The sequence below is a fragment of the Chionomys nivalis genome, chromosome 15 (assembly GCF_950005125.1).
Source record: "Chionomys nivalis chromosome 15, mChiNiv1.1, whole genome shotgun sequence".
NCBI classification, from domain to species: domain Eukaryota; kingdom Metazoa; phylum Chordata; class Mammalia; order Rodentia; family Cricetidae; genus Chionomys; species Chionomys nivalis.
This window is the reverse complement of record NC_080100.1, coordinates 67,875,307-67,901,717: the sequence shown is the minus strand read 5'-3', so window position 1 is coordinate 67,901,717 and position 26,411 is coordinate 67,875,307. Positions and strand designations below refer to the sequence as shown.

At 39.7% G+C, this 26,411-nt stretch overlaps 1 protein-coding gene across 8 annotated transcripts in view; it reads left to right on the top strand.

Annotated features, from left to right (window-relative positions):
* Positions 1 to 26,411, top strand: part of Skic3 (SKI3 subunit of superkiller complex) — a 119,322-nt gene that overhangs the window by 41,358 nt on the left and 51,553 nt on the right. For 7 of the 8 annotated variants that reach the window (XR_009058368.1, XM_057789726.1, XM_057789727.1 and 4 more), the window contains 16 exons: positions 78 to 331; positions 3,071 to 3,173; positions 5,087 to 5,263; positions 5,358 to 5,502; positions 5,652 to 5,730; positions 5,819 to 5,880; positions 6,901 to 6,957; positions 9,631 to 9,699; positions 10,803 to 10,877; positions 11,844 to 11,985; positions 14,374 to 14,467; positions 16,799 to 16,876; positions 19,318 to 19,442; positions 20,375 to 20,498; positions 21,981 to 22,199; positions 25,947 to 26,019. Coding sequence is in view for 7 of the 8 variants with exons in the window: in XM_057789726.1 (XP_057645709.1) it covers positions 78 to 331; positions 3,071 to 3,173; positions 5,087 to 5,263; positions 5,358 to 5,502; positions 5,652 to 5,730; positions 5,819 to 5,880; positions 6,901 to 6,957; positions 9,631 to 9,699; positions 10,803 to 10,877; positions 11,844 to 11,985; positions 14,374 to 14,467; positions 16,799 to 16,876; positions 19,318 to 19,442; positions 20,375 to 20,498; positions 21,981 to 22,199; positions 25,947 to 26,019 (1,876 nt within the window). In the remaining variant the exon portion in view is untranslated. The remainder of the gene's footprint in view (positions 1 to 77; positions 332 to 3,070; positions 3,174 to 5,086; positions 5,264 to 5,357; positions 5,503 to 5,651; positions 5,731 to 5,818; positions 5,881 to 6,900; positions 6,958 to 9,630; positions 9,700 to 10,802; positions 10,878 to 11,843; positions 11,986 to 14,373; positions 14,468 to 16,798; positions 16,877 to 19,317; positions 19,443 to 20,374; positions 20,499 to 21,980; positions 22,200 to 25,946; positions 26,020 to 26,411) is intronic. The other variant, XM_057789728.1, reaches the window with a different exon arrangement.

Genomic DNA, 26,411 nt, shown 5'->3' with positions numbered 1-26,411 from the left:
CAGAGGAGTTGTGGATGATTTTAGATGTGGGTGTAGTTTTATTCCTTTTAATTTTTCACTGTTTCTTAATTGTTAAGTTTGCAGGCAGCATTAAGGGCAGACCCAAAGGACTGCAACTGTTGGGAATCCTTGGGAGAGGCGTACTTGAGCAGGGGAGGCTATACGACAGCCTTGAAGTCTTTCACTAGAGCCAGTGAGCTGAACCCAGACTCCACCTACAGTGTGTTTAAAGTGGCAGCCATACAGCAGATCCTAGGCAGGTATGCAGAGGCCATCGCTCAGTATCAGCTGATCATCGAAAAGAAAGAGGATTATGTGCCGGCCTTGAAAGGTAATTTTAAGAGTTTCTTTTTTAATTTTAATAATGCTGAACTGTAAAACCCAAGTAAATTTTCTACCTATCTATATTAAATAGCTTGAAAAGTATGCAGTCAATAGCAAGTATCTGATGAGAATTTCTTATTGTATAACTTGATATAGAGTTGTGAAGCCACAAAACAATCCCTCACCAGTTATGAATTGTGGATAATAAATTTGAGGGGAAAAAACATACAGATCACTGTCCCAAACAGTCCTCTCATAGCAAACAGGAAACAGAGAATCTAGCAGCTGAGATGGGAGCCAGAAGCAAGGGAGAGCACGCCTAGTTCCCGCTGCTTTTTTAAAGTATAAGAGACCACGCCCCAGTGGGCTGGTATCTTAATGGCTATTGGCAGAAGGAGTGGAAGGAGCTCCCGCAGCACCTCCCCCCATTTTTACCTCCCCGATACAAAACAATATACATAAGAACAGATATCAAGTATAAGATTAGAATTACAATCAACATAAACAATATTAAGGAACATATGCTAAATGTTTTAATAAACATTTTATCCTATGGAGTCTGTCTTGTATAGGAAATATCTTGGCTAGATCATAAGAGTACAGTACCTATGACTATGTAATCTTCAACCCCATTAAAGGCCTGAGAAGGGAGATAATATTATTTGAGCAGGCAGGAAGTACAATCAAGTAGTTTCCAAAGCAAGCAATATATGGTGAAGACAATTAGCTACCTGAGCAATCACCCAAATTTTCATTTTGCAACATTGAAGCAACCAACTTTGGCTAAGGCCTAGTGTAATGGACAGACCATTTTTAGAGGCAGGAAATTTTTTAAATCCTTTTTACCCTGTCTTGGCAAGATTTGACAGGCTTGCTTATCCATTTTCGGATACTGTGTAACTTGTCAGTGGTTGAGGCATTGTCAGTTTCTTGCCCAAAGGCCAATTTTGCCAATAAGAAAACAAACTATCTTGTAAAAGGAGCAGCGGCGTTCCTGGCCTGGCTAGCTTAACCCCTGAAATAACCGCACACAAATTGTATTCATTTAAACACTGCCTGTCCCATTATCTCCAGCCCCTTATTGGCTAACTCTCACATATTAGTTTAACCATCTCCATTAATGTGTATTGCCACTTGACTGTGGCTTACAGGCGTGAGTCTAACCAGCGTCCACCTTGGAGAGGAGAGCCATGGCGTCTGTCACACTGTCTTCCTCCCAGAATTCTTTTTTTTTTTTTTTTTTTGAGACAAGGTTTCTCTGTGGCTTTGGAGCCTGTCCTAGAACTAGCTCTGTAGACCAGCCTGGTCTCGAACTCACAGAGATCCGCCTGCCTCTGCCTCCCGAGTGCTGGGATTAAAGGCATGCGCCACCATCACCCAGCTCTCCCAGAATTCTGTTCTGTCTACCACACCCATCTAAGGGCTGCCCTATCAAAAGGCCTAGGCAGTTTCTTTATTTGGCCAATGAAAGCAACACATAGAAAGAAGACCCTCCTACACCAAAGCTCTAAGTGGAGTGTCTTCAATGCTCAACATTTTCTTGGGAATAGATTGGTGCTGTCAGAAGCAGTTATGTCTCATGTCAACAGAACCCTGAGTTATTTAAATGCCATGTTTTACAGATCCTTGGTTGAAGAATACCTTTCTAGACAGAATATAGTCTCTATGTATCTAAAGAACCTAATTGATCTAACTGTATGTACAACAAACTTGAACAACTATTGACCTATAATAATATGAAAATATACCCTAAAGTTGTATCACTATACAGAATATCTTAAACTGAGGTTGAAACATGCATATATACAATGTGACAGATCAAGTTTTGTTTTCTAACAGTTCATAAATAATATGGTAGAGATTTCACCTTTGGACAAATAGAGCAAAAGCTATAGGCCCCAAATAGATCTTCCAAGCAAATTTCTATGGTGCTATATTTTAATAATTTTACATTTTATTCCCAGAATAGCCTAATAATATTTTATTTAATAATTTTATTATGTTGTAGACGCTTACTTAAATTATTTTAAATGCAGTTTTCTATGTTGTGGAGTTAAGCTGATTTCAGCTCCCCGTTCAGTAGCCCTTCCTAACCCTGTTTTTAGCTATAGAAGGAAGAGCACCACCTACGACTTAAGTTCTTGAGACTGTATCCTATCCTTCGTACTATATATGCTACTGTGTGTGCTCCTTTATTTGCTTCTTAAAAGGTACCATGGAGGTTTCAGTTGTTGGTATTGTAGGTTTTGGTAGCATATAACTTTGAGCTTGGGATTCCTTTCTTTTCTCTACTTTCCTCTCTCCTTTTCTTTGTTTATAAAACTTTGCTCAAGAGAAAAGAGCTTACTTCTATGAAATATTTCCTGGCACTTGAGGAGTTTACTTCTTCATTTAACTTTTACTGTAGAGTTTGCTACATAGATTTTAACATAAAAGATCAAATACTATTTGCATTATAGCTAAATCCATAAGATAGAGTGTAGTAGTGCCCCTAGTTTGTGTCACATCAAAGACAAATGTCAAGAGAGTGCTGTGCAGATGATTTCCTGTGAGTCTTAGTGCATGTTGATTGCCACAGAACCTTGACTTTGGAGATCTTTTCTGCATGTGTCAACTATATTTAGAAACAATGTTATAACACTGTATTTTCTGGGAAGCTTTCTAGAAGATCAACAGATTTATCTCAAGTTGCCTCGAAGTGTTTGTTTGTATATTGTAATGATGTGCACAACTGTCGTCGCTGCAGGTTTGGGGGAGTGCTATCTGATGATGGCGAAAGCAGCCTTAGCGGATTTTCTGGATGGAAAGGCGGTAGACTATGTGGAAAAAGCACTGGAATATTTTACTGGGTTGGTATCATCCTTGCTTAGCACTCCTACGTCTTGATGGTATAATAAACCTAATTTAGAGTATAATTTTATGTCTATGCTGTTAGATACAGCAGTTATTCAGATTGTCAAACATGAAGAATAGCAGATGTGCCGATTAATTCTGTAGCGAACACATTAGTAATTTTACCCCCATGAGAAAGACACGTGGTTGTGCTCTTTGTTATGGCTGCCTTGTTGTGGCGACGTGGTTAACAGTGGTCACTAGTGGAGCAGAAGAGCCTCTCTGGTTGAGAAGGGAACTTCAGACACAGGTCGCTTTTCATTCATCAGCAGGCTTGCTTCAGGCTGATGGGCTGAAGTGAGGGGAAACGAGCCTTCAGATTATTCCTGGAGAGAAGCTTAAGGTCTCGAAAAAAACAAAAAAACAACAACAACAACAAAAAAAGAAAACGCGATGTACCTAGTAAGAAGAGAACCGGGGAGATTTCAATCTAGTGTGTTATAGAAGGGCAAAGTGTTACTTGTGTTAGATGCCCTAAGAAGTCCACGGAGTAGGGGCCGGGAGATGGCTCTGCAGGGAAGAGCAGTTGGTGGGCAAAGTTGAGGACTGGAATTTAGATGCCCAGCACTCGAGCTGTGTGACTGCTCATGTGCCTGTAACTCTTGGCGTTTGGGAGGCCGGGACCAGAAAATCACAGTCTTACTGGCTGCCAGCCTACCTTCAGGTTCAGTGAGACATCTGCCATGTTTCAAAGAAATATGGAGAGGGCTAGAGCAGGACAGTTGATGTCCTCTGTGCTCATATGCACACCCCTCTCCCCGCACACAGCCCAGCGGCAGTGGCAACAGCAAGTTTAGAGACTGTCTGTGGTGCATGCCTGTAATGCAGCCACGTGGGAAGCCAAGGCAAGAGGATTGCAAACTTCAAAGAATCTCAGTAACGTCTCGGCAGCACCTATATCACTGAGCTGAATTCTAGCCCTGATAAAAAGAAGAAAAATTTAAAAGACATGGGTTTGGACAGTTAAGATTGCTACTGTTTTCTTTTTTCTCCTTACGTGTGTCAATATTAAAAGGAGGTTAGGGATAATGTCCTTCCTTCTGATTTTCGCAGTAATTAGTGTTTCTGGGGAGACATTGGCTGGACCCCTGTAGTAGGAAAGGCTATGAAGACGTCCGTCTGCTCGTCCGTCTGCCTGTGACATGGTAGTGTGCAGACTTGGCCTAAAGTGAGCTGCTCTGAGAAAGGCGGAGAGAGGTGTGCCCTCTGATTCTCCTCATCCTAAGAGGAACTAGCCCTTCCCATGCCCTCAGACCCTGCTTACCTTCCGAGTCGTTTCTCCAGGCGGCTCTTACTTGCTCCTCCAGGTAGATCTGTAGAGTTTCTTGTTTGGAATTTTTATTTATTTATTTTTGCCCTCGGTGAAAATCCTGTGCTCTACCAAATATAGTTGGTATACACATAGTTGTTACATTGTTTAGTCATTTGAGGGGAAGTCCAAGGATATAAACTTTCATAACAAAAAGTCACTGCCTTGTTTATGGATTAACTAAACCAAAAGGCACAGCTAGAACCCTGGTATTGAAGCAAACTGAAACAACGGTAACAGCCCTGCCCTAAACGAGTCCTCAAGTGTTTTCCATTTACTTTCCGCCCTTTTCACCATTATGGTGAAGATAACTGAAAAAAACCGAAAAATTTTCTGCCACATCAAATAATCAGTTTTTCTGCTTCTCTTTTTTCCAGATCTTTTCTTCTCCTAGTAAGGAGGTGATAGGATAGAACTCTGTTAAGTGGTTAGTGGTACATGCACAGAACCGGACTGAAGTCATTGCTGTCATCCAGGACTGCATAGACAGTTCTGCTGTCCTAAAAGGCATGCAACTGAGCTTTGGGACATAATTTTGAGAGCCCTTGTGTTTCCTTGCAGGGCATTGCAACATCGAGCTGATGTGTCCTGCCTCTGGAAGCTCGCTGGGGATGCCTGCACCAGCCTGCATGCTGTTTCTCCATCTAAAGTGTGTGTTCATGTCTTAGGAGTCCTCCTCGGTCAGCAGGGAAGAAGAGAAGTACTAAAGAAAGATGAGCTTCTGCATCTTGGAGGAAGGTGATTTACAGAGAACGCCAGTCATTGCCTTAGAGTTGAATTAGAACAGTATATTCTAAAAGCATCCTTACCATTCATTTTTATTGTTCTGCAGGTGTTATGGTCGTGCGTTAAAGCTGATGTCTACTTCTAATACATGGTGTGATCTTGGAATTAATTATTACCGCCAAGCACAGCATCTAGCAGAGACAGGCAACAGCACGGATGGTCTTACAGAGCTACTGGAGAAATCTGTGCATGTACAAGAAATTTTTTATGAACTTAAAAACGCAGTGATTTTATGAAAGATGCTATTGATAAATGTTTTGTTTTAACATTAAACCACATTTTATTTATTTATGCTGATACGGAAGAAATAAAAATTTAATCTACTTTAACTTCTTTTCAGTGTCTGAAAAAGGCTGTGAGACTGGACAGTAGTAATCACTTATACTGGAATGCTCTTGGTGTGATTGCATGTCACCGTGGTAAGAACTGACCAACACTTACTTTATTTTACAAGATACTTATTTTCAGGTAACAAAGTTTAGTTACTTTAAGTTCTATATGTTTCAGGTATTGGAAATTATGCCCTTGCTCAGCACTGTTTTATCAAATCAATCCAGGCAGAACAAATTGTAAGTGTTCCCTGTGTCTACAAAAAGAACTGCAAAATTCAGTGTATTAATTTTCTTTTAACATTAGTTTATCTAATTTGTGTGTGCGGAAGCATGAGTGAGCGCGGTGTGCACGTGCTGTACGGTGCCTTGGGGTCTCCCTTCCACTGTGTTGAGGCAGGCTCCTCTCACTTTAAAATGATCGTATTTATTGTATGTGCATGCCTGCGTGCGTGTGTGCGCGAGCGCATGTGAATGTGTGAATGTGCATGCATGTATATGGTTGTCAGGATCACTTTGAGGAGTTTAGTTTATTCTTTGCCAATTTCGTACATGTACATGATGTGTCTGGTCCTCTCCCCTGGCTCTGATCCTTCATCTCCCCAGCAGTCCCCTTCCCACTGTTTTTTTTTTGTTTGTTTTTTTTTTTGGTTTTTTGAGACAGGGTTTCTCTGTGGCTTTGGAGCCTGTTCTGGAACTAGCTCTTATAGACCAGGCTGGTCTCGAACTCACAGAGATCCGCCTGCCTCTGCCTCCCGAGTGCTGGGATTAAAGACGTGCGCCACCATCGCCCGGCTCCCACTATGTTTTGATTTTTGTTTTGTTTTGTGTTTTTTTTTTTTTAAGTGAACTACTGAGTTTAATTTGGATTGCCTGCCTGAGAATGGCTATGGGGTTACTAGTAGCCATACCATTGAAGAAAAAAAAAGCTCCCCGTTCTCCATTAGCCTCTTAGCTAGGTGTGGAGCCTGGTGAGCTCTTCTCTGAGCCTCACAGTAGGATGCCGAGGCGGTCACTCTTGTACAGCTCCTGTGGCGGGTACCATGCCTGCTCGAGTTCATGAATGCAGCAGCCAACAGTGTTGTTGAGAAGGCCGAGCCCTCCTCCCATCCCGCAGCTCTTGCGTTCTTTCTGTTCTGTCTTCTGAGGTACTTCCTGAGCTCGGGGGGTATGATACAGATATCCACTGTGCATTAAGTGCTGCATACAGCAAAAAGAAGGTTTTCTGAATGAGGCATATTTTTTTAATCTATCTTTTAGAATGCTGCTGCCTGGACCAACTTAGGCGTGCTCTACCTTGCGACTGAAAACATTGAGGTATCGTTATCAGTTTCAGTATGTTAAAAATGAAGGGTGTTTTCTATGTTCAACTTTGTGGAGAACTGTTTTATGTATTATCTATCCAGTATGTCAGATATGCCAGTTGATTGATGGCATTTGCTTTATTATGTTGAGTAATGAATACCTAATATTTATTTCTTCTTCCATGCAACTACTGGTTTTATATTTGTGTATACTTTTTTCTTTTCTGAGACAGCGAAGACTTCTGTGTAGTCCACACTAGGCTTGAGCTCACTCTGAAGTAGCCATCTTTTTACTTCAGCTTCCTTATGTAGTTTTTATAGATGCAAACAGTTATCTTATTTGGCAAAATTATAAATATAAGAGAAGTTCATTGTTTAGTCTTGATGAGTGAAGGTAAGAGAGATAATTAGTATATTTTTAATATCTTAAATTTAACCTTTGCTATTTGTGTAAAGGCTTCAACAAGTATTATTGCCTTTAAACACCCCAGTGGAATTCCTCCCCGCTGAGCAGCCGGAACCTAGCACCTGGGATCCTGTTGCTGGGCCACATTTGGGAAGTCTCCTCAAGTCTAGACAGAGAGCCACATCTTTACTGTTTCTTGGTTTAGTCAGTGTGCTGAATCTTATCCTTTGACAAAAACTTCCCTGTTTTTGAGAGTACATTAATTGCTCACTGCAAAAATGTTCAGCTTTGGATGATTGTAAATAGACTGAAAGAAATTCTTAAATTAGATCTGAAGGTCTGTGAGGTATTGTAGCTGCAGCTCAGTGATAGTGTACATGCTTAGTGTGTAAGGCCCAGGCTAAAGTGTACACACTTAGTGTGCAAGGCCTAGGCTAAAGTGTACACACTTAGTGTACAAGGTCTAGGCTAAAGTGTACATGGTCTAGGCTCAAGTGTACACGCTTAGTGTGCAAGGTCTAGGCTAAAGTGTACACACTTAGTGTGTAAGGCCCAGTCTAAAGTGTACATGCTTAGTGTACAAGGTCTAGGCTAAAGTGTACATGCTTAGTGTGCAAGGTCTAGGCTAAAGTGTATACTCTTAGTGTGTAAGGCCCCGGCTAAATTGTACACACTTAGTGTGCAAGGCCCAGGCTAAATTGTACACACTTAATGTGAAAGGTCCAGGCTAAAGTATATACACTTAGTGTGCAAGGCCCAGACTGTAGTGTGCACACTTAGTGTGCAAGGCCCAGGCTAAAGTGTATACACTTAGTGTGCAAGGCCCAGGCTAAAGTGTACACACTTAGTGTGTAAGGCCCAGGCTAAAGTATACACACTTAGTGTATAAAGCCCAGGCTAAAATATATACACTTAGTGTGCAAGGCCCAGGCTAAAGTGTACACACTTAGTGTGTAAGGCCCAGGCTAAAGTGTACACACTTAGTGTATAAAGCCCAGGCTAAAGTATATACACTTAGTATGCAAGGCCCAGGCTAAAGTGTACACACTTAGTGTGCAAGGCCCAGGCTAAAGTGTACACACTTAGTGTGCAAGGCCCAGGCTAAAGTATACGCACTTAATGTGTAAGGCCCAGGCTAAAGTGTACACACTTAGTGTGCAAGGCCCAGGCTAAAGTGTACACACTTAGTGTGCAAGGCCCAGGCTAAAGTATATGCACTTAATGTGTAAGGCCCAGGCTAAAGTGTACACACTTAGTGTGCAAGGCCCAGGCTAAAGTGGACACACTTAGTGTGCAAGGCTAAAGGTGTAGATGGAGACTGGCTTGCTTTCCCGCTGCCCGGCCCCTAATAATCACACAGAAACTGTATGAATTACAGCACTGTTTGGCCAATGGCTCAAGTGTACTTCTAGTTAGTTCCTGTATCTTAAATTAAGCCATTTCTATTAGTCTGAGTATTGTCACTAGGCTGAGGCTTGCCAGGGCCAGCATGTTACTCCTTTGGCAGCTACATGACTCCGCCTACTCTCTCTATGTCTCTGTTTGGATTTCCTGCCTGGCTTTACTCTGCCCTGCCATAGGCCAAAGCACTTTTATTCATCAACCAATAAAAGCAAAACATGCAGAAAGACCTCCCACATCATAACGTGCACACACTTAGACTGAGCACCAGGACTGCTAGGTCCAACAGTTGCTCAAGAGCTTTCTTCCTAAAAAGTCTTTCCTTACACCACACGGGTTATCTTGAAACAGTGGAAAGCAGAATGGAGTAAGCGTGCTTTTGCTGTTGTTTCTTTTAAAGCAGGGAGCATTTGAGCTTATGGTTCAAGAGAGGTGTCTTTAATAGTTTGTGAATGATTCTTGTAGAATTGTGTTTTTAACTTCTTTTTCTCCAGCATTAGGTCCATAGTTCCAGCTGCACTGGTTGTGAGTTCTTATTCCTTCTAAAAAGGGGAATAGATTCAGACTTACTTAATCATTACTTTCACACGTAGTTAGCATTATTTAAAAGTTCTGCTGCAGCCTCGGTGATAGAAACCTATAGAATCATTTGCAGGGTGCCAGAGCTCTTAATCTGTAGGGAAATCTGTTGCACACAGCATTATTCTAAGACTGTAGCTAAAAGATTGTATCCAGGTATTGTCAATTGTGGCTGAACAATGAAATTTTTAATTTATATATATTTATGTTATGTTTGACTTCCCTTCTTTTACGCTTTTTAAACAGTTGAAGTCTATGAGATTGCTTGATGCGGTATTTTCTCGCTTTTTTTTTGCCTAGCAAGCTCATGAAGCTTTCAAAATGGCTCAGTCTCTTGATCCGTCTTATTTACTGTGCTGGATTGGACAAGTAAGATAACAGTTATTAATAAACATCAATATAAAGTAGCCTCATATTAATGATAATAATGATAACATTATCATTTGAAAACTTACTGCATGCTGGTCATTGTGCTTAGGTCTTTGCAAGGAATATTTTAGTTAATTTGTTATCAATCCTTTGAGGTGTGACTATTGTTATACTCTTTTTAGAGATGTAGAAATTTAAGTTAAAACTTCCTAAATATTTTGTCACCGCTGGTAGTGGTTAAACTTTGAATTCTATGAATCTGATTATTACTTTGCCTAAAACATAAACCTAGAACTCTTATTAAACTTCCATTTGCAAAGACAGTGTGTATTTACAAAGATCATTTTGGCTATTATTGTTTTGCAGTTTTCTATAAAGTCTTCATATAGGGTTGTACACTTTTGAGTGTTTCTCTGTGACCATGTCTAGATTTTTGTACTGCCAGATAGCATCAGGTTAACTGTTACTAGGCTGTGTCTGTTCCTGATTATTTTACTCTAGTCATATCATGAAAACCTGATGCCTTGGCTAGTTGAGAGTATTAATGAATCGCTAAGTGGTTCAGCAGCAGTAGGAGCATGTGTCAGAAAACCATTAGTCACAGATTATGTTTTACTGTGCTTTTGTGTCTTAGTGTAATTTAAGTTATCTGGTGGTGCAAGCAGAGATAGCCCGTCAATTTGCTGTCCTCTAGATACAGGCACATGGAAGCAGGGCATCTCCACGCTGTCCTCTAGGTACAGGGCACATGGAAGCAGGGCATCTCCACGCTGTCCTCTGTGTCAGTCATTAGACAGAGAGCACCAGCCTGCATTTCTGCCTGATGTCACAATCTTATGATGAGACTGTTCCAGCATACTTTGTGTTGCTTTAGGTTAGGGAAAACTATCATAGTTACCTATATGTAAAATGTTTTCTGTTTTGAAAATATTTTTTCTTAAAAGTAATTATCTCAGGTTACAACTCACAGACAGTTTAAATTGGTATCACTGGAAGTGAAACTTAGCTTTGCTTTCAAGCATGGCTAGTAAATCTTCCAGAACCTTTACTAACATTTTTATTTCATTTAAATTAATTAAAACCTTTAAAAATCCTTTTAATAGGCCCTTATTGCAGAGACAGTTGGAAGTTATGACACCATGGATCTCTTCAGACACACTACAGAGCTCAGTATGCATGTAAGAATCTTAATGTTCTTGAGAATTCAATGGGAAAACATTATCCTTGCTAAGAAAACGAGTAGAGACTGGGAGCAGTGGCACGGGAGACAGAGGGAGGAGGGTCAGGAGTTTAAGGTCAGCTTCAGCTACAGCAAGTGTGAGGTCAGCCTGAATTATATCAAATCCTGTCTCAAAAAACCAAAACCAGGAATAAAAAGTAAAAAGAAACAATATAGTGGCATAAGTGATATAAAATGTTAATGATAGCTCTTGTTTTTACTGTTATCTTAGAAGCAGATATATTCTCTTTATATAGAACTTGTTTTCATCTTCAGTGTTCAAACTGATGAAAAATGACAATGGGATTACACATTTTATTTATGTATTTTTATGTGTATGGGTGTTTTGTCTGCATGTATGTCTGTTCACCAAGTATGTACTGGTGTCCATGGGGCCAGAAGGGGACATTGGAGCTCTTGGGACTGAAGTCACAGTCAGACAGGTGTGAACTATCATGTGGGTGATGGGAATTGGGTCTGGGTCTTCTGGAAGAGCAGCCAGTGCTTTTAACTGTTGAGCTGTCTGTCTCTCCAGTCTTCCCCATTGAGATTTAGTACATGTAATAAGAGTATTGTGGAAGAGAGATTGAGACCACAAGAAAAAAATAGACATGTGGTGAAGAATAGTTTTAGTTGATAATCTGGACTCTGAAAAGATGTGAGTTCATTTGGTTTTACCTGTGGGAATGGTCTGAGAAGGGGAAACAAGCCCATCTGGCAAGCCTTTTGTTTTCTGCTCTTTATTGTATTTGATTCTACTAAAGGATTAGAGAAGTGATTTTAAATTGATCTCAACAGGTTTTATTGTTGTTTTTGTTAAAGGCACTTAAAGAAGACTAGGTTGTGACACTATTGTTATTGGGATATTTTATTTCATTGTTTTAATGAAATACTTATTATTTTAAGTTTACTCTGTTTTTTCAAGACTGAAGGAGCCATAGGTTATGCATATTGGGTTTGTACAACATTACAAGACAAAAGCAACAGAGAAACGGAGCTCTACAGGTATAACATCCTCCAGATGAACGCTGTCCCTGCAGCACAGGGTGTTCTGTGTAAATACGTGGGTAAGATACCTATTGCCTGTGGCAAAATATCAGACTATTGAAATGTGTAAATACATTGTAGCAGGATACCTGCTATATATGGTGCAATGTCAGACTCCTGAAGCAATGTGATTTTGTTTAATTCACCCATCTCATTTAGGTATCAGTGTTCTTTCAGATGCTAATTTACCTTTCTGTTGCTACTTGGGAGGAGTGCAATGTTTAAATCAAAGTAATGGCTCTGCAAGAGTGATTAAACTCACTTTATTACTTTCTGAGTCAAGATTTCCTTGTAATAATGGAAGTGTGTTAAAGGTTAATGGGTTTGAGTTGTTGCTGCAATGATTCCTCTGTATACTTTCATTTCAGTTTGTGGGCCAGGTATTTTATTTCCCTTAAGTTGTGTTTTACTTCTGGGAAGAGAAGTCACAATTCCAAGTTTGTATAGTTAGGAAAATTAGATAAGATAACGTATATGAGATGCCAGACCCATCCCTGGTGACTTCAACCTTTCCTATTTACTCTTGATTATCTTGGAAGATATCCCCCAAAATACATTTACATTTAAAAAACTGACAGAATACTTAAGTTTATTAGCTTTCCCTGGTAATAATTTCCTGTCTTTTAAAATAAAACTACCACTGAGTCTTTATCTCTGCCTCACTACATAGTAGTCAGTATTGAGTCCTTGGCATCCTGTGCACTTGTGAATTTCAGGTTTCTTACCTGTGATAGAAAAGGGAAAGTCCTGCTGCTTAGGGGTTTGCTGGTATGAGACAGACAGAGTCTGAGGCCGAGTTCTTGGCTGGGGGAGTCACAAAAGAAACCAGCAGCTGATTAACGTGAAGTAGAAATGGTTCAGCCCAAGTCAGTCTTTGTCAGTTCTCGTGTGCTTTTAGTCTGAGCCGCTTGTGAAGGTGTTGAGTTTATTGGCATCAGCTTTGTGGGCATTGTCGTCTATGGCCGTATGCTGACGGAAGGACACTAAAATCCCCGAGGAAGTGCCTGCTCAGAAACGCTACTCAGGAGTTTCCTTACTTTATAAGTAACTTAAGGATTTACATAAGCAGTAAATCTTTTAATAAAATGCAGATATCTAAAATGATGAGCACATTGTTTTCTTATTTTTTTAACAAATGTCATAACTGTTTTTTCTTAGACTTCTTTAAATGCTGTGTGCTTGGCCAGAAGTGCTAACACAGCAGAACAAGAGAGCACAGATGCGAGGATGCAGACTCCCGCTGAGCGTTCATTGCTCTACCATGGCGACTGGAGCCAACGTTTTTGATGGCTCTAGAGACTGTGACTCTGTTAGTCATATACCTTATACTTAGCCACGTTACACTCTGATCTTAGGATCCCAGCCATCACATAAGATTCATAATTGTGGTGTATTTCTTAAACAACATAGGAAGCCTGCTCTTTAATACTAGCTTTAAGTAGGTAAGGTATATTTTTCTTTGTCTAATGTCGATATATAATGCACTTTCAACATAAAAATTGGAAAATATTGAAAGTGCCCAGATCCATTTCTTTGCTCCTGGTGTGAAGTCCTGAATTATTTTTTTAGAACATAGAGTTTTGCATAGAACCACCAATAGAAAATTGTTGCTAAATTAAATCACAAGAGGTTTAATTGATTAGCCAGAAAATTGTATGAAATTCTTTTAGAACTAATAAAAAGTTGCAACAACCTGAATTTATTTATAAATATTAGAACTAGTTTTTACCTAGTTACAATTTCAAATTGGTTTCTTTATTTTAAACCAAATTTGAAAAAATAAAATATATTAAGATAAAGCAAAAACCATCAAATCAGGATTGGACAAGGCAACTCAACCGAAGGAAAAGAGCCCCAAGAGCAGGCACAAGAATCAGAGACCCAGTCATTCATACACTCGGAAGTTCAGTGAGAAAATACTAAGCTAAAAGCTATGCTGTATACCCAGAAGACCTGGTGCAGACCCTGTGCTTGCTGCTTCAGTCTCTGTGAGAACATATGAACCTTGCTTAGCTGATTCAGAGGGCCTTGTTCTCCTGGTGTCCTCCACCCCCTGTGGCTTTTACACTCTTTCTGCCTCTTCTACCTGGTTCCCTGCCTCTGAGGGGAGGGATTTGACAGAGGCATCCCATTTAGAAATGCGTGTTCCAAAGACTTAAAGAAAACATGTTTAAACTGTAAGCTATAGCTAGAAGCCACATCTAATTCTTTAATATTATTCAGTGATTTAGAAGAATTATCAAATTATCACTGGTATATTCAAGATAAATTAGGCCATTCTTAACAGTACCATTCATCTCAGGAGGTAACCCCCTGCTTTGAGTTACTGAAACAAAAAGAATTTAATTATTATTTTGTTTACCTAGTCAGCATACACATACATACTAGAGATATTTGTGAATTTCCAGAAAGGATTCAGAATTACGCTCCAGCTTTCACGATGCTGGGTTATTTAAACGAACATCTGCAGCTGAGAAGAGAAGCCGCAGAGGCGTACCAAAGGTGGGTTGTGCTTGGTGAACCTCACTCATGGCGGGGTCAGGATGCCCCAAAGTCCGCTCTTGGGGCAGAAGAACTATGTGATTTCCACTCCATTCCCGGTCCTCATGGTGAAAGCTGAAAAGGTGACTTCCACATTTTCAGCCGTAATTTGAGTTCCATTGATAGTGGGTGGGGAACAGAACAGGGCAGAAAAGAAAACCTCATAGATTCTATTTTAGAAAAATCCATCCCCTATAGTCAGACAAGAAACAACATGAATATTTGCTTGACTTACCTTATAATCTACTATATACTTATTCCTGTCAGTAAATGTTTGTTGGATGCGGTGTGCCAAGCAGTGTCCTTGGCATGAGAAGTTTATCAGGGAATTACAATAGACTGAGGCCCTGTTCTCATGGAACTCCTCAATGCAAGATACTCAATAAGCAAATAGTATTTGGTTGCTAGCTGTTGCTAAGGAAGAGTGAGCAAGAACTCACACAGAAGGAGTTTGCCGTATTTAACAAAATCCCAGTGCACTAGAGTGGAGTCATATCCTGGGGACTAGTAGGGAACGAGAGCAGCTAGCTTTCTCTATACGTTAATGCTAGGTGAGTAGAACAACTGTTGATCTCCTGAGTAACTACTAAAAGAATGGCTTTAAAAGCTGATATCCAACTTTAAGGCACACCACTCCTTCAAATGTGATTACTTAGAAGATGTCTGGTCAGGTGTAAAGAAGTGTCCCAAATACTTAATTGTGGATTGCCATGTTCTTCAAAGGAGCAACCACTAGATGGTACTGGAGTTTACATAGTGGAGTTATTTTTCCAGGTGATGGAGGAGGGGTTATAAAAAAAACCAGTTTTCTTCTTCGATTGTCAATAAACTTAGATAAATAAAATGTAGAATATAATAGTTAACATAAAGCAAGATAACTTAAGGTGTTCGTTACCTCAGGCTTAAAGTGACCAGCCACAACCACAAAACAGATTATGTTCTGACCACAGCAGCTGCCCTGTATCTTCTGATTTGCTGCTTGAAACATAAATAGTACATATATTTAAGCAGAAATATTATTTTTAATTTCTGTAAAATTTTTACCTTTTTATTGATTTTTTTTTGTGTGGATTTCACATCATGCACCCCAATCACACTCAACTCCCAGCCCCTTCGCTTCTGTCCTCTGCCCTTGTAACAGCTTCCACAAAAAATAAATAAATAAATAAATAATAAAAAATAAAGAAACAAACAAAACAAAAAATCTCACTGTGGAAGCTGTAGTGTGTCCCAGGGTGTCAAGCAGTTTACCCTTTAGTCCATACGTTTTTTCTTGCAAATGTTCTTCAAGGCCTCTGGCTTCTGCACTATCAATACTGGAACCTCTCTGGGACTCCTCTTAGATATCCTGTTGCTGCCTTCCTGCAGCATCGGGTCTGCAGGACCGGTCCCTTCACATGTTCCAACAGTTTATAGATGGGGTGGATGTTGGGGTGGGCTACCTCATAGCCCTGGTTCTGGGCCTGGGTGATACCTGGGTTGGTCAACCTGCCAGCTCTCCTTCTTCCTCACCACAAGGACGAGTTCTCCAGCACTGTCCAGGTTAGCTCACCCGATGCCCCAGTCAGCAAGGGGCAGGGCCCGTTTTGCTCTCACGCCCTTCAGACCACCTTGGTAGCACTTTTATGCTTCCTGAGCTAATTATTTTTTGTCCAACATCTAGTAGATAAAAAATTCTTTCCTAGATATTCTACCTGGCAGATATCTTTAAAGAGAAAAGAAAGAAACCATTAAAAAGAGCTCTTAACTTTTAGGATGTTTCCCTTCTTGCCTATAGAGAACACAGTGAGAGAAGAAAATGCTGACTTTAGCTCTTGGTAAATGTGTTCAGAGTCTAGAGGGACTGCTCATCTTCTCCCTGAACACATCGTCTTTTAGTATTCCCGAGTAGACAGCGCAGAGCACACGAAAGCATTACATTTTCTGTCTTCCTGCATAAATATTTTCAAGAGTGTCTTCTGTAAACTTTAGTGTGTCAGAATACCACATTGATTTGGCCATTGCCTATGTTCAGATTATAAATTTTAGAATATTTACAATCTAGATGCAATAATAAATGATTTTACTAATGAAAAAATGAGATTATTTTTGCTGACAACTTAAAAATGAAATATATCTAAGTGCCTTTGTGCTATCAAGTTACTGGAATATGAATAAGTTGCATGAACAACATTGACTGATTAGTAGAACTGAAAGAAAAGACTATAAATCCATGGATTTGCCTGAGGAGGACTGAGTAAAACAAAATATTACACATAGAAAATTTCAAAACCTTGTCCTGTTTTTTTAAAGGGCGGCTGCGCTGTTACATCCCACAGAAGACCAAGATACTTACACTGTTACACTGAGAAATTGGGGCAGATTGCTATGGTAAGGCTGTTGTCTTCTCATTAATTCTGTGACTCTGTAGACTAGTGTAGGGCCAGAATGTGCTAACATTTCTATTCTCTTAAAATCTAGCCTGAGTGTGCCTTGTGACGAGTGAAATTAGAACCACTGGTTTACGGGCTGGATAGAGGTTTGAGAGAGATGTTGTAGTTTTCTCTACTAGAGCCTACTTTACTATCTGGGCAGTTGGATTTATTCTGATTAGTGATGGAATGTTGTGGTCTAGCAGCTGGATAGAGGTTTGAGAGAGAGGTCGTAGTTTTCTCTACTAGAGCCTACTTAACTAGCTGGGCAGTTGGATTTATTCTGATTGGTGATGGAATGTTGTGGTCTAGGAGCTTCTTTGAAACATATTAAAAACTTCAGTACAGTGAAGCTGCGAGCTTCCCTTCGAGTCTCTATGTCTTCTGACCAGAAAGATAGGCAGACAGTTGCTGTGTAGGGCGGAAGCAAAGCCAGAGTACAGATGCATACGAAGAACGATTTTGACTCACACAGTGATTCCTCAGGTTGCCCTAAAATTGAATGGTTAGTTTAAACATTTAACTGCAGCTTGGTATTATACGGTCGGTCTCTACATCTTCAGGGACCTACACATGGAGGCGTGAGGTAGCCAGTTCTTCTTCCCTGTTATTGCTGTAATTCAATCAAGTCCATTGATGGGGAAATACTACTCTGATCGCCTATTAACTCTTTTAAACTTACACTTGTAGTTGTTTCTGTTGAAGCAGAGAGTACCTAGAGTAAAAGGTACTGCACGCATATCTTCTTAGGTTTGACATTTCATATAGAGTAAATACTTTTGAAGAAACTTTTACTTTTTATAGAAAATTGGCCATCTGTTTTCTTTCTTTTAAAAGAGAGATTTATTTATTTTTATTTCAAGTGTGTATATGTGAGCATATCTGTCTGTATGTATGTGTGATATGTGTGTGCCTGATGTCCACAGTTGCCAGAAAGGGTCTTGAGCTCCTGCAGCCTGACTCAGTGCACAGTACCGAGCCACCTAGTGTAGGTAGGCACAGGCTTGTGTCCTCTGTAAGAGCAGTATATACTTTAACCACTGAGCCCCCCACCCACAGTCCCTTTTCTGTTTTTATTAGGCAATATCTTGAACACAGAGGTGTATGGTAAATAATAAACTACAGTGTGTAGTAGAGTTATGAAGTCACAGCTCACATAGAACACTATAGTCCTTCCACTTTCCTTCACGTCTGCCTGTCAAGGGGAAATCCATAAAACTGAAGCCCCTACTCCTTTCTCTGCGTTTTCTTCTACACATGACTGAAAAGAGTCTTCATTTAAAGAAATAAATATGCGCATACTTACAATCTGTTTGCATCAAAGGCTAGTCTTTCAAAATTAAAGCTTAATTTCATATTTTTCATCTTTATAAAACTAGTATTAGAGGTAAAAGTTGTTTGTGTTTTTAACTTATAGCTTCAGAGGTTAAAATTCTTTTTAAAAACATATTTCAATAACATTTATAAAACCTTCTTGAATTACAGTGATAAATACCACAAACAAGAATCTCAGAAATATTTATTTAGATAACAATTGGGGCTAGATAGATGGCCCAGCATCTGTGAGTGCTTGCTGCTTTACCAGACGTCCTGGGTTTGGTTCTCAGCACCCGTGGTAGGCAGCTCTCAACCATCTGTAATTCGAGCTCTCAAGAATCTGATCTTCTTTCTGACCTCCACTGGCACCCACATACATGTGACATAGACTCAGCCAGACACGCATACGCATAAATTAAAGACATCTTTAGGTGATGGCAGCTGAGATTATGTGACTTCATTGTAAGATAAGCAGCTGATTTGCTATTAGGACCCTCATGTTGCTTTTCTTACTATATATGGAAGCATAGAATAGTAAAATTTTCTCTGTGGACTTTTAATGTGCCCATGTGCCATCCAGAGAACGTATGCAATTGTAAATAATTTACAGAAAGGATAAGTTTTGCTCTTGGCTAAATATTTTATAACTTAATGGAAATTATAGAGCCATATTCTTAGGATAATTTTTAACTAACATAGTAAGCTTAAAAAATTAGAATTTTTTCATAAAAGCCAGCCTAAAATTATTCTGATAACTTGGGATTAAGTAAATTTTGTTAAAAAGCAATAAATTTAAGAATGTTTTGAGTTTAGCAGAGCTAGTCATTTTCACATATAATTTAAGAGAAAAAAAAATAACCAAAAAGCGTGAAGCTAAATCATTCTGGTGTACTCTACTTATGGTGTGCCTTCTGTTTCCAAATCTTTTCAACAACTTGAGAACTAATATATTTTATTTGCTAAATTACTATAAAAGGGACATTAGGTAAGTCATTAAAAGTAGTTGAGGGGATATGTCTGTATATGTTCACAAAATCAAGATTAATATTTTTATCTTAAAAGTAAGTTGTGCTCACTTCTTAGCTCCATTGGTGAATATGACAGAGCTGTGCAAGCCTTTGAGTCAACGCCCCTTGAGGAACTAGAGGACATCATAGGGTTTGCTTTGGCCTTGTTTATGAAGGGACGGTATAAGGAGAGCAACAAAGGTAAGTACCACTGTTTGAGGCTTTGCAGAAAAATATAGTATTGGGATTGTGATGGGATTGCAGTACTTTACTAATTAGTTGAAAATTTTAAAATGTGATATGTCCAAATGCATGTATGTCAGTTCAAAATTGTGTGGCTGAGGGCATTGGATGCCCTGGAACTGGAGTTACAGATAGTTGTGAACTGCTGTCTGACTGCTGGGGATTGAACCTGGATCCTCTGGAAGGACAGCACTTCCCAGCCTTGGGGTTGCAGTATTTACTAAAATATGAGTGGGAATCGGGAGCTGTAATAGGTATTATTTATGTGTCATCTCTTTAGTGTGCTGTGATGATGAGTACTCCTTATGAACAATTTGAACTGAACATCCATTGTCCATTTGAGGAGGCTAAGGCACAGGCTTAGTGGTGGGTATGTAGCTTAACATTTAAAAGCAGATAATTACTATTCTGTATGCTCAAATGAAAATTTTTGATAAATGACTTCTACGACTTTTGTTAGTAGTAGATTTTTATTTCTCTGAAAGTTTTAACTGGGGACATTCTGATATGTATGAGCTCCACTACTATGTGTGCAGTGCACTTCAGTGTTATCTGCTTGGTGAAAGGGATGATCTGCACTGGGAATGTGATTCTACACCGGTGTTTCCCAAGTCTCCTTTCCTACTTAAAGTGACTCGGACCTCACGATGTAGTCTGTAGGCAGAAGATGGGGTTGTCCCTAACCATCATTAAAGCACCCTCAAGGTCATCTTGAAATAGCAAAGCCATGGTTGGGTTTATTCTGTCTGCTTGAAAAGAAGAGAACAAGGACAGTAGAGTTTTGTTTAGATCTGCTTTGAAAAGTGGGATTGGGAAGGGGAAAGTGGCCCATTTTGCTAATTCGAATTTCTTTTGTATTTTGCTTGATGTTCCCTTCCTCTATATACTAGCCTATGAGAGAGCCTTGACCGTTGTGAAATCAGAGCAAGACAAAGCTCATGTCTTGACAGCCATGGCAATAACAGAATACAAACAAGGACAAATGGATGCAGCCAAGGCATTGCTTTTCAAATGGTATGTACAACTGACTTTACCACCTGGACAGCAGGTCCTTATGTGTGAGGTGAGATTTGAACAAGGAACTTTTAAGTGAATGGAAGGATTTAGAGCGACCTTGTTTTAAGTTGACAATCATGGATAGAGTTGAGTACCATTGCTTAGCTCATAGCTTTGTGTCTGTCTAATACTGCTTATTTGTTTTTGAGAATAAATGGCCATGTGGACCACAAACAATGAAAGGAATTGTAAACTGACTTGGTGCTTGGTTGTTCACATTCTCAGAGAGCTCTTCCTCCTCCCTTCCTTCCTGCTCACGTTAACCTGAGAACAAGTTTATTTAAAGCCCATCTTTAAAGATACCTGTAGAACTTAAATACTTCTAGTTTCAGAACAAGTTAAAATGAGAGCCTGTGATCATGTGTAGTACTTGGTAACTTCTTAAGGCCTGTTTGTTTTGTTTTAAAAGTTGGCTGTAATTCCTCCAGGAACAGTAGATGATTAATACAGGCTATTGCCAGTGAGGTTTTTTGGTGTTTTGAATGGTGTAGATCCTCATAGGACAGACGGACCCTTCCCATTGCAGGAAGCTTGTTCTCCCATCATTGCCTATTAATAGCGGAATCACTCATTTCATTTACTGTGACAAGCAAAACATTGCCTTGATATCTGCCTCCTAGGCCTCAGAGGCACGAACTTGTGTTGCATGGAAATCTCTTCCCTGGCCTGCTCTGTCTTGGTTGTTTGGTGAGCTGTGATGAGAAGAGACACTAAGTGAAGCAGTTCTGACCCTGTAAGCAGTGCAGGAAAATGATAGGACCCTTCTGAAAATGCAGCCACCACAGCCCTCTGACATACTGGAAAGTCCAGAGAACCTTTGCTGTGGCCAATCCTCCTGGCCCTAGCTCTCCTTTCTTCTTGGACTAAAGCATGCTAGGTCAGCTTCTGTGTTGAGACCAGGGACTTACTCAGTCCCCAGCCAGCCAGCCTTCTGGGCACTCTACTGAAACCTGGTGCTTCTAGCCTTTGCCTGGCCCTGCCATGGCTGGTGCTGCAGTGTTTCCTGGCAACGCCGTCCCACCACGAAGCAGCTGCCTCTGCCCTGGTCCAGGTGCTGGTGCTTCTCATCGCCGTCTTCTACTTCCCGTTAACAAAGTAGAATTTGACTTCAACTAAACATTTCACTAAAATTGTTCTCATTGGTTACCGAAATCTAAGACCCAAAGGAACTAGTTTCTGTTTGTTTCTAAGATTTAGACGATTTAGACATGATGACATAGAATGAGAATAGTCAATTTGTGAAAGGCTGATACTATTTTGCACCAGTCAGATAATTATTATCTTTGAATGTAAAAAAAAAGTATATATATCTATTAAGCACAAAGTTGGCTTATTTTGATAAATCTTTAAGTAAATAGCTTTTTGTATTAAATAAAAACTCTTAATAGATAGTAGACCACTGTACTAATGGCTAGCAGACTTCTAAATATATATTTATAGCTCTATTTTAAAGGAACCAACCATCGAAAGCCTGCAGGCCCTGTGTGCCCTAGGGTTGGCAATGCAGGACGCCACACTGTCGAAAGCAGCTCTTAATGAGTTACTGAAGCATGTCAGACACAAGCACGATTACCACAGGTGCCTTCTCACGGCGGCAGTGTGTGCACTGCAGGGCCGCAGCGTGGCTGTGCAAAGACAGGCCGCTAAGGCTGTCCACAGGTGAGCCCTGAGTTGGGGACAGATTATATTTGATGTGATTATGTTCAGCTTTTGTACTTTATTGTGAATATAAAATGAGATACACGTCTCTATTTGGAAATCGTATGTCATTTATTTTGGTGAGTTGATGAATTTTTTCTTTATTTTGGTGAAGCTCCACTTAATTTTGACACAAAGGTCTATAATTCCTTTGTTTGTAATGTTGTCAGCTCATTACCTGATATGTGTCAATACAGACCATGTGGATAGATTTAGGAATTCTTAGTCACTTTAAGATTTGGAAATTCTATGGTGATTGAAAGTTTTGCGGGGTATAGTAGTCTGGACTGGCATCCATGGTCTCTCAAAAGAACAGTATTCAACTACATATGGAAAAGGAAAAACCCAGGATAGCCAAAACAATCCTGCATAATAAAGGAACTTCTGGAGGCATCACAATCCCTGACTTCAAACTCTACTACAGAGCTACAGTACTGAACAGCCTGGTATTGGCATAAAAACAGACAGGAGGACCAATGGAACCAAACTGAAGACTCGAATATTAATCCACACACCTTTGAACACCTGATTTTTGACAAAGAAGCAAAAAAAATCAAATGGAAAAAAGAAAGCATATTCAACAAATAGTGCTGGCATAACTGGATAGCAACATGTAGAAGAATGAAAATAGACCCATATCTATCATCATGCACAAAACTCAAGTCCAAATGCATCAAAGACTTCAACATAAAGCCAGCCACACTGAACCTCATAGAAGAGAATGTGGGAAGTACACTTGAACACATTGGCACAGGAGAACACTTCCTAAATATAATTCCAGTAGCACAGACACTGAGAGAAACAATTAATAAATGGGACCTCCTGAAACTGAGAAGCTTCTGTACAGCGAAGTTTATAGTCAACAAGACGAAATGACAGCCTACAGAATGGGAATAGATCTTCACCAACCCCACATCAGACAGAGGTCTGATCTACAAAATATACAAAGAACTCAAGAAATTGGTCATCAAAAGAACAAATAATCCAATAAAAAATATGGAGTACAGACCTAAACAGAGAACTCTCAACAGAGGAATCTAAAATGGCTGAAAGACACTTAAGGAAATGTTCAACATCCTTAGTCATCAGAGAAATGCAAATCGAAACAACTCCGAGATTCATCTTACACCTGTAAGAAGGACCAAGATCAAAAACACTGATGACAACTTATGCTGGAGAGGTTGTGGGGTAAAGTGAACACTTTAGCATTGCTGGTGGGAGTGTAAGCTGATGCAGACCCTTTGGATATCAGTATGGTGATTTCTTAGAAAATTAGGAAACAACCTTCTTCAAGAGCCAGTAATACCATTTATGGGTGTATATCCAAAGATGCTTAATCGTGCCACAAGGACATGTGCTCAACTATGTTCATAGCAACATTGTTTGACATGTCCAGAACCTGGAAACAACCTAAATACCCTTCAACAGAAGAATGGATAAGGAAAGTGTGGTACATTTACACAATCGAGTACTACACAGCAGAAAAAAAATGACATCTTGAAATTTGCAGGCAAATGGATGGATCTAGAAAACATTTTGAGTGAGGTAACCCTTACCCAGAAAGACAATTATCATAAGTACTCATTCATAAGTGGTTTTTAGATATAAAGCAAAGAAAACCAGCCTACACATCACAATCCCATAGAACCTAGACAACAAAGAGGACCCTAATAGAGACATACATAGATCTAATCTACATGGGAAGTAGAAAAAGACAAGATCTCTGAGTAAATTGGGAGCATGGGGACCATGGGAAAGTGTTGAAGGGGAGGGGAGAAGCTGGGAGGGGGAGCAGAGAAGAATATAGAGATCAATAAAATCAATTAAAAAAAACCAAAACAAACCAAAAAAAGATTTGGAAATTAAGTTATCATTTAACAGAGGCAGACAGCTTTATGCTGTGAGTTCTAAGACAACTAGCCCTACATACAGAAGCCCTGTCTCAGAGAATTAAGTTATCATATAACAGCAGCTCTGTTTTCATTTGTGGCTTTGACTTCTGTCTTCATTTATTCTTGTTCATAACCTTTGTTGATTCGGTACATTAAATTTTTACTATATTTATTCTTGTGTGGGTGAGTACACACATGCTATAGTGTACGTTTGTGAGATAGGAGGACAGTTTGTGGGAGTTGTTTCTTTCTTAACCATATGTTTTCTGTAGGGTTACGGGTTCTGAAAGATCAGTGGTTCTCAACTTGTGGGTTGTGATCCCTTTAGCAAACTGCTAGCTCCAAAATGTTTACATTATTATTCATAACAGTAGCTAATTACAGTTATGAAGTAGCAATGAAAATAATTGTATGATTTGGGATCTCTATGACATGAGGAATTGTATTAAATGGTTGCAGTATTAGGAAGGTTGAGGGCACAAACTCAGGTCAGAGTTAAGTGCTGTATCACTTTGAGCCATCTCTCTTGTGAAATTAAACCATATTAATATAAAGTTTATCCCATATGAAGTATTTCCCTTAGGGTTACATCCTCCTGCTGTATGATATGCCTTTGCATTTCTTTGTAGTTCTTTAAGCACACGTACTAAATTTTTTAAACTGTTCTTGTCTCATAATTTTGTGACCATGATACTGTTGTTTCTTCATGTTTTAAGAACATAAGAACTCGTAGCATTTGTAGAAGACAGTATAGTATGTTTCCTAAAATTTAAGATATGTTCAGTTAAATGTGGGCAATTAATATGAACTTGTGTAGGGGTCTAAAGGATTTTAAGTTAAAATATTTGCTATACTTGTTATGGTTAAAGTAACCATCATCTTTTTTTTTTATGAAGTATGTGGCACTGTGTATTATATTAATCAAAACTAATTATGAACCATATGGCTGTACCCAACATTCTTTAAACATATTGAGTCAGGACTAGTAGACATTCAAATCAGTGTAGTGTTCTTTCTCGTCATATGAGAGAAAAAGAACATTGTAGTCCCATTTATTTCTCTTTTTTATTTTTCTAATTTAACTTTTTATCGATTCTTTCTGGATTTCTCCTGCATCTCCGTCCCACTTATCTCCTTGTCCTTTTGTATCTACCCTCTGCCCTCGCAACCTCCCTCAGATAAAATAAAATAAAATTTAAAAGAAAAGAAAACCCTCATTGTGGAAGCTGTAGTGTAACACAGTGAGTCACACACTATCTCTTTAGTTCATACATTTTTACTTGCAAGTGTTGATTGCAATAAGGGATTGGTCTGATTCTAGGCCACTATCCTTGGTACTTGGGCCCTCAGTGGGCTCCTCCTGGATACTCTGTTGTTTCCTTGTATCATGGAGATCCTGCATCTTTGAATGTGTGGATCAGACCCCTTCATGTGCTCCAGCAGATCATAGATGAGGTGGCTATTGGGGTGAGTCAACCCACAGCCCTGGTTCTGGGCCTGGGTGGTTTCTGGATTGGTCAGCCCACCAGCTCTCCCTCATTATCACCATCCTCTCCAGCACCGCCCCAGCCAGCTCATCCAACGACATAAGCAGCAAGGGGCTGGCCGATTCTCTGATGCTCTTGGAGTGAGCTCAGCCAAACCTACACTATACCTGCTGTGTTGTCCACACCACCATATGGCAGATGAGGGCCAGGGCCAGGTCTCTCAGATCTCTCATGCTTGTGTTCTTGGGATGACTCGCCCGTGTGCCTGTCATCGGGGTCAGCAGTAACTCCTGTCTTTAAGTCTAACCTTTTCTTTTTGTTTTCTCTAGTAACCCAGCTGACCCGGCTCTTTGGTCTTTGCTGTCTCGAGTTGTTGCTCAGTACACTCAACGGAATGCAAAGGTGAGTAATGTCTAAAATTCTGCCAAGTAAAATACCCTGTGGTGTTAAATACATATATGCATGTGTGTATTTATGCAAGTGGATATATTTACGTTTATACACACACACACACACACACACACACACACACGCCTGAGAGAGCCGGTTCACTATGTGACTCTGGTTGGCCTGTTGTTTTCTATGTAGACCAGGCTGGACTCACAAAGACTTACAGAATTTTCATACTTTGCCTTTTGAGTGCTGGGATTAAAGACATCAGGCATCACACCCACCTCAAGTATATATCTAAAATACAGCATTTTTCTAAAAAATAATTTAGTATGATGAAGAGAACCTCATCATCAAATCAAATCCCTGTTTACACAAGAACTGGACCGAGTACCCTTCTTGGA